Here is a 13978-nt window from a genome sequence, read left to right as displayed (position 1 = left end):
TACCCGAGGAAATTGTTAGGGAGGTTGAAAATTTTGAGAATAAGCCTAAGTCCAACCTGGATGAAATAGAAGCAGTAAATTTGAGAGACGCCGAAATCGTCAAGGAGACTTGCATCAGCAGTCACTTATCACCAATAGAGAAGGAAGAGTACATTCGTTTCCTAAAAGAATAGAGGAAATTTTTGCATGATCATATGATGACATGACCAGTTTGAGCACGTCCATAATGGCTCACAAGTTTCCTACTAATCCCATGTGTCCGCTAGTAAAATAGAAACTCAGAAAGTTCAAATCAGACATGAGCCTGAAAATCAAGGAGGAAGTTACCAAGCAGATCAAATCCAAAGTTCTCAGGGTGGTTGAATATCCAACTTGGTTAGCTACTAAAGAAAGACGGAAAGGTCAGGGTATGTGTTGATTATCGGGACTTAAATAGAGAAAGTCCCAAGGATGATTTTCCACTGCCAAATATACACATCCTGATCGATAATTGCACCAAGAATGAACTCCAATCCTTTGTAGATTACTTCGCGGGTTATCACTAGATTTGGATGGATGAAGAAGATGCAGAGAAGACAACTTTTATTACACTATGGGGTGTATATTGTTACAAGATGATGCCATTCGGTTTGAAGAACGTTGGGGCCACTTACATGAGAGCCATGACAACTATCTTCCATGACATGATCTATAAAGAAATAGAGGTTTATGTGGACGATGTCATTACCAAATCCAAAAGGGCCACAGATCATATAGCAGACCTAAAAAAGTTCTTCAACAGGCTAAGGAGGTACAATTTGAAATTGAACCCCGCAAAATGTGCATTCGAGGTTCCCGCAGGAAAGTTATTAGGATTCATCGTCAGTCATCGAGGGATCGAACTAGATCCATCTAAAGTCAAAGCTATTCAGAAGTTACCACCACCTAAGAGCAAAAAAGACATAATGAGCTTCCTAAGACAACTCAACTATATTAGCGCTTTATAGCACAGTCCACAGTCATATGTGAACCCATCTTCAAGATGCTGAGGAAAGATGCTGAAACAAGCTGGACAGAGAATTGTCAGAAAACTTTTGACAAGATCAAGGAATATCTGTCCACACCACCAGTTCTGGTCCTGCCAGAACTAGGACGACCTTCGCTACTCTATCTATTTGTATTAGATGGAGCCTTCGGATGTACTTTGGGACAACATGACGAGACAGGAAGGAAGGAGCAAGTCATATATTACTTGAGTAAGAAGTTCACACCTTACGAAGCATGGTATTCTTTGCTTGAACGCACTTGCTGTGCTTTGACCTGGACAGCCCAAAAATTGAGGCATTACTTCTGTGCCTACACTACATACCTCATATCCAGGATGGACCCCCTAAAGTACATATTCCAGAAACCCATGTCGACTGGAAAGTTGGCCAAATGGCAGATACTGCTAAGTGAGTTTGATATCATCTATGTAACTCAGAAGGCGGTCTAGGGACAAGCATTGGCAGATCACCTTGCTGAAAATCCAGTGGGAGGAGAATACGAACCCTTGAAAACGTATTTTCCTGATGAAGAAGTATCATTTGTAGAAGAAGACATTACCAAAGCATATGACAATTGGAGGATGTTCTTTAATGGAGCCGTAAATTTCAAAGGAGTGGGAATTGGAGCAGTTTTGGTATCAGAAATGGGTCAGCATCATCCGGTATCTGCTAAACTCAGATTTCCTTGCACCAACAACATGGCAAAATATGAAGCCTGCATACTAGGGTTCAACATGGCAGTCGACATGAACATTCAGGAGCTGTTGATAATCGGTGATTCAGATTTGCTTGTGCACCAGGTACAAGAAGAGTGGGCCGCCAAGAATTCCAAGATATTGCCATATCTGCATCATGTGCAGGAATTGTGAAAGAGGTTTACAAAGACAGAATTTCAGCATGTGCCCAGAATTCAGAATGAGTTTGCTGACGCATTAGCCACCTTGTCATCTTTGATACAACATCCAGATAAGAGCTACATTAATCCCATTCCTGTGAGAATCCATAATCAGCCGGCATACTGTGCTCATGTCGAAGAAGAAGCGGACAGAAAACCTTGGTTCAATGACATCAAAGAATACTTATCAAAAAGAGAATACCTGGAGCATGCAAATCACACTCAGAAATGCACACTCCGGAGATTGTCAAATCACTTCTTCCACAGCGGAGGAAATTTGTACAGGAGAACTCCCGATTTGGGTTTACTAAGATGTATTGATGCAAGGGAAGCTTCTAAGCTACTTGAAGATGTACATACGGGAACCTGTGGCCTACACATCAATGGTTTCGTCTTGGCAAAGAAGATACTCAAAGCCAGTTATTTTTGGATGACCATGGAGACAGATTGCATCCAGTATGTCTGCAAATGCTTTCAATGTCAAGTGCATGCCGATATGATAAAAGTGTCGCCGAATGAGCTCAATGCAACAAGCTCACCTTAGCCATTCGCCACTTGGGGAATGGATGTAATTGGTCCGATTGAGCTCACTGATTCAAACGGACACAGGTTTATTCTAGTAGCCATTGATTACTTTACAAAATGGGTAGAGGTTGCATCTTACAAAGCTGTGACCAAGAAAGTCGTCGCGGACTTTGTCAAGGATCGAATTGTTTGCCGATTCGGTGTTCCCGAATCCATTGTCACTGATAATGCTGCCAACCTCAATAGTGATCTGATGAAAGCCATGTGTGAAACTTTCAAAATCAAGCACAAGAATTCCACAGCCTATAGACCTCAGATGAATGGAGTCGTAGAAGCTGCCAACAAAAACATTAAGAAGATACTAAGGAAATGGTAGAGAACCACAAAGAAAGGCATGAGAAGTTACCCTTTGCTCTATTAGGGTACCGCACCACGGTTCGCACATCAACCGGGGAAACTCCCTACATGTTGGTTTATGGTACCGAGGATGTCATCCCAGTCGAGGTGGAGATTCCTTCTTTAAGAGTCATACAGGAAGCCGAACTCAGCGATGCAGAGTGGATAAGGAGTCGCTATGAACAATTGGCCCTTATCGATGGAAAGAGGATGAACGCAGTATGTCACAACCAACTTTATCATAACAGAATGTCCATAGCCTTTAATATCAAACCACGACAGTTCACACCAGGGCAGCTGGTATTGAAGAAAATCTTCCCACATCAAGATGAAGCCAAAGGGAAATTCTCTCCCAACTGGAAAGGTCCATACATGGTTCACAGGGTGCTGACAGGGGGGGTACTCATACTTGCAGAAATGGATGGAGAAGTCTGGCCAAAACCGATCAATTCAGACGCAGTCAAGAGATACTATGCTTAGATACTTTTTCCTCATTTGATGTAATTAAACTATGGTTGACCTGATTCCTGTTTAAGAGGGGATACGTAGGCAGCCTTATGGGTTCAGTCATATCATAATTAAATTTTCATTTCCTCCAAGACCAGAAACTTGGGCAGAATTTTGAGAAGGATTCTCAAAAATCCGGAAAAGGTTCAGCAAGATCCATTATCCGCAAACGGTCAAAGATCATCTACCAGACTAGGGTAGAATTTTGAGGAGGACCCTCAAAATTCCAATATGAGAGAGCCGCAATGCCTTCGAGACATGTTGCAGTCACTAGTCCATCAAAATTACTCGATATGTTTCTAATATAACTCTATTTTTATCAATAATTGCATATTTTCGAAAAATCTATTTCCATAACAGTTAGGTGTCGCCTAGGGGAACTCGAAAGGCTTTCAGAACGGAGCAAAGCAAAGCCAGCTGACCGGAGCAAGAACCAACCTCCCCCCCCCCACAAAACTTACAATTTTTCTTTGAACGCAGGCACATTTGACTTAACGACAACGCTCGCAAAAGCAAACTCACTATCCATACGGCCATCAGACACCAAATATATCTCCAGCTAAGAAATACACTACTCTTATCTGCTACTCGCTCTTTGCATAGGACTAATCCCTGTCCCCCATATTTGCATAAGGCTAATCCTTGCCTCCATACCTGCATGAGGCTAATCCCTGCCTCCATACCTACATGAGGCTAATCCCTGCCTCCCTACTTGCATGAGTCTTATCCTTGACTCCATACTTGCATGAGGCTAATCCTTGCCTCCCTACTTGCATGAGTCTAATCCTTGACTCCATACTTGTATGAGGCTAATCTTTGCCTCCCTACTTGCATGAGTCTAATCCTTGACTCCATAGTTGCATGAGGCTAATCCTTGCCTCCCATCCTGCATGAGGCTAATTCCTGCCTCCCTACTTGCATGAGTCTAATCTTTGACTCCATCCTGCATGAGGCTAATCCCTGCCTCCCTACTTGCATGAGGCTAATCCTTGCCTTCCCACCTGCATGAGTATAATCCTTGACTCCATGAGGCTATTCCATGCCTCCCCATACTTGCATGAGGCTAATCCATGCCTTCATACTTGCATGAGGCTAATACATGCCTCCATACTTGCATGAGGCTAATCCATGCCTCCATACTTGCATGAGGCTAATCTCTGCCTCCCTATTTGCATGAGGCTAATCCTTGCCTCCCTACTTGCATGAGGCTAATCCTTGCCTCCCCACCTATATGAGTCTAATCATTGACTCCATGAGGCTAATCCCTGCCTCTCTATACTTGCATGAGGCTAATCTCTGCCTCCCTACTTGCATGAGGCTGATCCTTACCTCCACATTTGCGTGAGTCTAATCCTTGACTCCATGAGGCTAATCCTTTCCTCCCCACTTGCATGAGTCTAATCCCTGCCTCCATATATGCATGAGGCCAATCCTTGCCTCCTTATTTGCATGAGGCTAATCCTTGCCTCCCCATCTGCATGGGACTAAGCATTGTCCCTCTTTGCACAAATGTTGCTCTATTTCTAATACTATCCATTTGCTTTTCAATCGGGCTAAGCTCTGCCCTCCATTTCACAAGACTAAGCCTTGTCTTGTCACCATAATATTATTGCATATCATGGGCTAAAATATCGCCAATCTATCCAAAGGCATCATAGTCTAAAGGCATCATTTTCATAGCTAGAAGACACCATGCCATGGCCTAAGGATCTCTCAAATCTGCATATCATTATTCAAAGGCGTCATGGTTCGAAGGCACCATTGCCATGGCCCGAGAACATCATTTCATGACCTGCAAGTCCCTCACTAAACAATCTATGGCCCAGGATGTCATGGTCCAAGGACGTCATCTTTAACCGTCCAAAGACAACCTTCATGGTCCAAAGGGAATCTGCATCATGTTTAAATTTTTGCAAATACGTTTGTAGCATCTTTTATCTGCAGGTAACCAGTAAGCAACTTCTATCCTAGCAGGAGAAATCTCGATCCAGTTCCTTCAACTATCCCGAGCTTTAACCGCTCACCGTAGTCGCTTCGACATCGTGTGTCGGTTCTTGCAATAATTTCATCGGCATATTCCGCAGGTGAACCCAGAACTACACATGGCCCGATTCCTATAAAACTAGGGATATGTAGGCAGATCTAGGACCAGAGTCCGACCTCTGTCTTTCAAAACATCCCACTCGATCAAAATTGGCCATCATTTCTTTACCCGGAAACTCTTTCATCCTTCCCGGGTAAAGAAGAGCAGTTGTTGATACTCAATTTTTCCCTATATATTTTAATATGCATAAATACTTTCAAAATAGCATATATATGCATATATAAGCATGCATAAAGTTTTTATAATTTTTTCATAATTTTTAAAGATTTAAATTGATTTATTTCCTTCCCTTTTACTCATAAAATCCCCAATAATTTGTTGTGGTGATTTATTTATTTAATTTCTATATTTATGACAAAATATGGTTAAAATATTTTTTATGCATTTTTATAATTGCATTTTGTATTTTTAAAGCTAAAATTGCATATAATTGCAATAATAGCCCTGTTAATGTATAATTAAATTTATATGCATACAATTGACCTTCTATATTTTTAAAATGTTAAATATATATTTTAAATCATTTTAGTATACAAAATTATTTTCCAAAATTATCTGTTATTTATTATAAATTATATAGGGGAAAATTGACTATTTAAAATATAGCCAGATTTGCATTTAAATTTTAGCCTAAATTAAACCCAATACCCATCCCAATTTTAGGCTGAATTACCCGACCCAGGGCCTAAATGAAATTACCCAATCCAAGACCCGTCAAATCCTGGCCCTTGATCTGAAAGATCAACGGCCCTTGTCTGTTCCTTCCTTTTTTATTCCAAATGACCCCCTAACCCTATCTCATTTTCTAAATCCGCCGCCTCTGTATTCTCTCATATATCCTCTCTCTCAACAACTTGACCTAACCCTATCCCCTTCAACCACTAACCTCTCCTTCTCCGGTCTTCTCCGGTGATCTCTCATCAACTCCTAAGCCTTCAATGGCTCCTCTAATGATATGCTTGCCTTCTCTAAGGCCTTCAAGGGCCCAGGGCCACGTCGACTTGCATCTAGGGTTCGTCACTTGTCTATTCTTGGCTGCTCCGGTGTGATTTCGAGCAAAATTACGCTATATTTGTTACGAATTTTGGGATTCTAGATAGGTTCTTTAATCTCCATTTGGGTTTCTTCTTAAACCTAATTTCTGCCTACATCTCTTAGATATGTACAATTTTAAAACAATTTGAGTTTGTTTCTTTAGTGTTTTACGCTGTTCTTGGAACTCTTTTACAAGAATCATCGATTTCAAAGTGTTTTCACCTTCTTCTAAAATTAGGGTTTCGGAACTCCTTTTAAAACCTTGTTTAAGCTTATTCTTATGTTTGAACTTCTATTTTTCGCATACTTTGACTGATTCTGTGAGTTTACTACCTCTTCAACTTTCCTATGTTGAAAGCCCTAATTTTTTCTTGGTTTCTGCGTTTGGTTTTATGACTAGCCTGTTCTTGTTTGAGTTTCTGTGACTACCGTGCCTCGAATGTGTTTCTACTGAGTTTCTTATGCCTAACCTATATCACCTATGTATGCGTGTGTTCATCTTGATTGTTCAGACTTGCCTCTTTTTTCGATACCATTTAACCTACATGTTTGCTATGACTGGTTATTCTTATCTTACTCTATTTATATGTTGAATACTAAGTCATGACTTCCTTTTTGGTTGATTCTGGATTCCCTATTTTATTGTTTAATTGAAAGACCTTCCTTTAAACCCTCAATTTCTACCTCTTCTATTCAAATTAACTTATTCGCCTACCTTGTCTGTTGTGGTACTTTATTCTTACTGACTATTTCCTTAATTAGTGTTTTCTGAACTTAGCCCTAATTGTTTACCCTATACTTACTAAATTTGATTTTTTCCTTATTAGTCATACACTGATTTCTTTCCTTATATGCTATTTGTTCTTACTGTTTGAATTGATTCCCTTAACCTAAGGGAGTACTTGTCCTGATTTTGCTCTAATTAGTTCTGAGTTCCATAATTACTATGTTACTATGATTCTTGCCTTATTTTACCTAATTTTCGAACTACTATATATAGACACTTTATCATTAACACAAACACGAACCTTTTAATTTAAAAACTCTCTCTTACACAAAAAAACTCTCTTCTGCTCTCTCTTTTATGCTACTTGCTATTACTCTGAGTTAGCCGGCCACAAGCCAAGGCTAACTATTGTGCTCTCATGTTCCTTCACTTTTGTTTACTGTCTTCTTTACTGGTATGTTCTAATTTCAATTCAAGTTCCAAAAAACAATATTGTTCTTTTATGGCTTCAGTTCATCATGTTTCTAGTTTGCTTTTACTTATGGTTTTGTTGTGAAACTTGCAGTTAATATGATTGTATGATTAGCATGTTATGTACTCCCCTTCCTTAGGATCAGTATGAACATGCTACCCCCTCTATGTAGTCTGTCTCCATGTGATTTTGCTCTATCTGGTTTCTAGTATGAGTCTCCTTGTGAAGTAGTCTGCACTCCTAAACTTGTATGGTTCTGGGATTGACCTGAAATCATGTGGATCCTATACAAAACCCCCTTAAGCATTGTTGGTTCTGTGACTATGTCTAATCAGTTGTGTCTGAGCATGTCTGTACCAATTCCTAAGATCTTTGCCTGTTATGTGTTTACAATCATGTGTTCTATGTATCCCCAATCCCCATCACCCCTGTGTGTAGGTTTGTTCCTTCTGTTTGGTCATGTAAGTATTGCTGATGTGGTTTTGGAATCCATGTTTGCTTTACTATTGTCTAATCATGTAACTCTCTCTTTTCAAAGTTGTTTTACTGCATGACTCCCTCTTTTACTCCACAAACTATTTCCAGCAAATCGCTTTTAATACTGTTTTCCTACTGAAACCTTTCAAACTATGTCAAGCACTCTCACTCTACTCCTACGTCAATAGGTTCTGCCCCCTCCAGTATTTGTACTGCCTTGGATCCTCTTGAGAACCCTCTAAACTCTGGCATGCTGAGGTTGGCCCTTCCACACTGCACTTATTCAATTTTGGTTACCAAATCTATGTGTAAGCACTGTCCGAGATCCTTGAGATCCTTAGGGAACTTTGATGCACCTAGACTCTGACACTGTCTATGAAATTTGGGCATTTGAGGCTTTGTATATCTAGGCCTATTTGTAGGCTCCCTATATAATAACTTCTTAGTTTTCTTATCTACTTATGTAATCCATTCATATGGTCTGTAATAACTTGTAAACGAATATTGGGATAACTAGTGAAAAGGGTGGGTAGTTACGTATCTGTGGGGTAATGCGGGTAGAAACCATGCCTATAAGACTTTACATTTTTTGCTATGTTTGCCTTACCATTTTAGAAATCATGCCTATAGGTCTCAAGTGATTCCATAATAGAAATCATGTTTATAGGTCTTAAAATCAATTTCACAAGTAGATGCCATGCCTATAGGATATAATTCAATCCAGCCTCTGTTATAACAAGTGTTTACATGTTTTTTCATTTGTCATCATGCCTGAAAAGTTTTTAAAATTAGTATTAAACAACTAGATATCATGCCTATAGGGAACAACACCAGAAATTATGCTTGTTGATCTAAACTAGTTTAGTTTAAATAACAACAATTTGTTCACTTCGAAACCAGTTTAATTAAGTGGTTTATATTTCCCTAAAACAAGTTCTTTCAAAAACTGCCCTAACCTATCATTAGACAACATGCCTATAGGGATTTAAAAGTCTGTTTCTTTTAAAATCTACCATGTTTACTATAAAATGCAGTTATCAGTATTCCACGTAGGCAAGCCTATAAGACATTTTCAAAATCTTGCAACTCTGAAACTGTTTCTGTAATTTAACGTCGTTCTGATCTTTTAAAACAGGATTAATAAATCAGTAGGCAAACTGATAGGGCCATTACTTCTGAGTTTATAAAATCAACTGCATGTCTTCTGTGTTTTGATATTCACTTAGACATCATGCCTTAGGATACTATTAAATAAAAGGCCCTTATTTGTGCTTGAGTCGTGCTGTTTATGTGTATTGTTTGAGGAGGTAAACCTGAACCTCTAATTGCTCTCCGTTATCTTATGTGCTAAAGTCCTAATTGTTCTTGCCTGTCGCCTTAGTATTTTCACCTTTAAAACCTTAGGGATCTGTCTAGAACCACCTATAGTAGAGGTCCTAAATCCCTCCAGGACCATTAAGAAGGGATGGGTAACAGCTCGCAATAGAGATCGCTGACTACCACTCGCTTTAAATGACCACTAAGGGGATGGGAAGGGTAGATATGGGATATGATGACTACGCGCTAATGTCACATGTATCCCCTCATTGAGGAGTGTTTACCGGATATTGTATGGGGTGATCCTATAGGCTAACCAACCTAGGACTCCTCTTTTTCACAATTCCTTTTGTTTAAACTTTGTTTTATAATACAACTTGTCCAAAACCTTTGTCTTATTATTTGAGTTATACAAACATGCCTTATCTGTAATTATTTGTTTGGACTAATTTGTGAATATAAGTTCGGTCAGGACCCACAGTTGTGGACCAAGAAGGGTGCCTAACACCTTCCCCTCGAGCCCTTACCCTAATCTATGATAATGCAAACCAATCCAAGAGATAATCACTCTAGGTGCCCTAATGCACCATAACCCATTAGGTGTCGACTCTTTAAATACCCAATTCCCAAAAGGAAAGGAGTTATTACCCTCATGAATGTCGAAACCCGGACTTCTCTCTATCCGCAGAGGGAAAAGGGGGGTGCGACAGCATGGCGACTCTGCTAGGGATATCTTTAGGCTCTTACCATAACAAATTTATCTTTTTACAAATTAGTCCAAGCATGTTTTATCCCGTGCTATTCTCCCTTATTTGATTTTAACTATCCATTTGTTAAGCATATAAGGTTCTTTATCTCTGAAACTAACTTACCTCTTTGTTTTCTTTTTCCTGTAACTGTCTTTCAATTATTTAAATGTTGTATTTATTTTTCCTACGTGAAAATACTTGACTACATGTTATTAATTGCTGCATAAATCATGCTCCGCATCATATTTCACTCGTGCGTAACAAATCCTATAGCAACGCTTTAATGAGTGGTTTCACTCTTTCTATTTACTACCTTTAAATTTGGAAAGGCTTATTTGCGGTAAAACCAGTCGATCAGTGGTACAGTCGACGGTGCTGTGTCTTTCCCCTCGAGTTGTCCGGTTGAGGGTACCAGTCTAAAACCCTATAGAAACCTTACTCTGGTTAAATTATGCATGCATCATGGTCAAACCTAGTCGGATCAGTTATGTTGTCCACATAATTAATCCTTTAAAATAATCCTTATCCAAAGTCCATCGGGTTTTCCATAATCCCAACGGACACAACAATGTTCTGTGCATTATTTTGGAGAAATAAATGCTGATATGTTGATCATAAATATATAAATAGTCAGCCGGGACCCATAGTTGTGGACCAAGAGGGGTGCCTAACACCTTTCCCTCGAGGTCATCTCGAGCCCTTATCCTAATCTCTAGTAATGCAAACCAATCCAAGAGTTAATCACTCTAGGTGCCCTAACGCACCATAACCCGTTAGGTGGCGACTCTTCAAATACCCAATTCCCAAAAGGAAAGGAGTTATTACCCTCATAAATGTCGAAACCCGGGTTTTCAGAGTTGAAAAGGGGGGGCGACACACTTGACTTGAAAAACAAAAATGAAGAAGTCTTCAGAGTTAATGGTCACAGGGTCAAGCACTACCTGGGCAAGATTGATGATAGCCACATGGTGGCACTGCTCCATCTAAAGTGATTTGATGGTAACCTGCATCGTACCGCGACGTTAAATCAGGCGCTTCTTGGGAGGCAACCCATGTGTCTTTCGTTTTCTTTTCTTTGATTTTCTTTTTAGTATAGGATTTGTTTTTGATCTAACTAGTTGTGAGATGTGTGTAGGACTGATTTGATGTAGTGTAGGACTAAAACTAGAAAAATGATGCACTCTCTGAAGTTTGGACTGCTACCACAATGCATTCTTCGCGGCCGTAATGGCCTTGTTGCGGGGGAAAATTTTCATTGCGGTCTGCAGTGTTGATTGGTAAAAGTGAAGGTTCTCTGAAGATTGTCACCGCAGCCGCAAAGCATTACTTGCGGTCCATGGTGCCCCACCGCGACCGCAGAGCATTTTGTGCGGTCTGCGGTGCCATCATTGTCAGTGCTTCATGTGTTCGAGTACCGCGAACCGTAGTGCATTTTTTGCGGTCCGAGGTGGGTAGGTGAAGTGGGCCCCAGGTCCTTTTTCTATAAATAGGACCTAAGGCCTTCATTTAAAACTTTTCGCTCATTTGATTTCCAAATAGTAAAAAGTACTGTTCATCCCTAACCCTAATTGCACGAATTCAATGACTGATTCTCATTCATCTTTGTTGCATTTCATTACTAGTACTTTTAATCTTTCCTTAGTCTTTAATTATATTTTATTTTCTTTTAATTGATTAGTTCTATGTCTTCTTCTTCCGTTTTCCTTTAAATTTTTAGCTTAGGGTTGCATAATATGTTTAGATTAGGATTAATTAGTTAAATACAATGATTAACTACCTAGTGGGTTCATAATATGTGCATTTAGGCTTAAAAAAAAGAGAAAAATCTGAAACCCTAGGTTGGTGTTGTTGAATGAGGTTCACCGCGGTCCACGATGGATTTTTTGCGGTCTGCGGTGTCTCTTTGCGGTCTGCGATGGCATTTTATGCGGACCGCAGTGGTAAAACTTCAGAGAGTGAAGGTTTGAGGATCGCGTCCGCGGTCGATTTTTTGCGGTCAACGGTGCCTTACCGCGACCGCAGATCATTTCTTGCGGTTCGCGGTGCCTGGAATCAGAGAGTAGGTATTCTGACCCCCACCTCAATGCGGACCACGGTGCCATTTTGTGTGGTCCGCAATGGTCCCTTTGCAGCCGCACTGCATTTTATGCGGTCTGCAGTCTGCAGGCTTTAACTATTTTCTTTTGTGTTTGCAATTATTTTCTTTTCTGATACTGTGATATTAACAAGTTTCAACTGAATTCCACTTGCAGAAAATGATTAAATTACGAGGCGGTGGTGGAAAACAAAAGGGAAAAGGAGAGTCCTTTCGGAGTAGGGGTCAAGGCATGATCAGATTGACCCTACAAGTTCGGCAAGCAATTAAGGACACCAGAAAGTCTATAAGGGCTGCGGATAGAGCTGCTTCCCATTCGCGAAATGAGTATTTGCCCTTTCGGGAGGCATCCGACTCCGTGTCAGTGCCGGAGTATGTTCCGACTGGTCGGAAAGGCGAAGATTGAGAGATACACCTCTGGGCACTCCTACTACTCAAGCTTCAGTAGCAATTTCTTCTGAGTCGTCTGAGGGCTCAGCTGATAGCGGTGATGATATTTCTTCTACCTCACCTACAACTTCAACACCCAGTGAGGATACCATAGAAGAAGAAGAAGGAGGGGTGTGCCTCAAGTAAGGGGTGGAGAGTACTAGAAATCCGGAGGCTTGGCAGGATAGATTTGTCAGCGAGCTTTCTTACCACAAATTCCGAGAATGGTGGCCCGAGAGGAAGTTGATACTTGAACGGCGATTCATTGATAAGGATCTTCTCCCTCACAACCCAAATGTGCAGAGGAAATTCAGAAAGAGGCCAGGCTGGGATTATTGCATAGGCAACGTTGAGGATGCAAATGAGCATTTGGTGAAGGAGTTTTACACGAATGTTGCCCACATCAAAAAGGGCACTACAGTGACTAAGGTGCGAAATTTGAAAGTAAAGTTTGATGGGAAAACAATCAATGACTACCTGGATTTTCCGGAGGAGGATGAAACTTTATACTTAGAAAAGGTAGCATTGGGGGAAGATGCCCGTCCGTGTTTAGCAGAGTATTTGCCAATCCCAAGTACCACCCCAGCATGGTTGACAGCAGGAGTCCAAATTTTGAGGAGAACCCTGAGCTTCGAGGCGAAAGGGTGGGAGACCTTTGTGTGCAGCAGGATAGACCCCACCACTCACGAGAACTCTCTTACTATCTCCCGGGCTATATTGGTGGTATCTATCATGGTGGGGTATCCGATCAACATTGGGAATATTATGTCCAGGGTGATACACGGGTGGTGAATGAAGGTGATAGATCCTACCCCTTCCCACATTTCCTGACCCTGTATTTTGAGGATCAAGATGTGGAGAAAAGAAAGTTTGATGTAAAGGTGAAACCAAAGGCACCCTTCTCCTGGTACAGCCTCAAGGGTGATGACAAACCTAAAGATCCGAAAGATAAAGCCACTGCTTCTACTGGCAAGTCTGAACAGCCAGTAGCAGTAGTAGCCTTTTCTCAGCCTCCCTCAGCTACACCAGACATTGCCCCAGGACCCTCTACTTCCACAATTCCAGATATTCCCTCATTCTTAGATTACCCATTGACTGTCCACCATTTGAGCCAAACCCTTGCCAGCATCAACAACTGGATGCAGACAGCTACTTCTAAGCTGTCTGTGCTTTTTAGCTCGGTAGCAGCCTAGTTTGTACCCCCTCAGCCACAGGTTTCACACTT

The 13978-nt window shown here is 40.8% G+C and overlaps 1 protein-coding gene across 1 annotated transcript; it reads left to right on the top strand.

Annotated features, from left to right (window-relative positions):
* Positions 1-298: 298 nt before the first annotated feature.
* On the top strand, positions 299-3321 carry LOC138879832 (uncharacterized). The gene is made up of 6 exons (XM_070159470.1): positions 299-407; positions 987-1263; positions 1826-1899; positions 1992-2376; positions 2530-2709; positions 3090-3321. Exons 1-6 carry the CDS (start codon positions 299-301, stop codon positions 3319-3321), a joined length of 1257 nt encoding a protein of 418 aa, XP_070015571.1.
* The last annotated feature ends 10657 nt before the right edge of the window (positions 3322-13978 follow it).

Source organism: Nicotiana sylvestris, chromosome 10 (assembly GCF_000393655.2).
Source record: "Nicotiana sylvestris chromosome 10, ASM39365v2, whole genome shotgun sequence".
NCBI classification, from domain to species: domain Eukaryota; kingdom Viridiplantae; phylum Streptophyta; class Magnoliopsida; order Solanales; family Solanaceae; genus Nicotiana; species Nicotiana sylvestris.
This window is presented reverse-complemented; position numbering and strand designations above follow the sequence as displayed.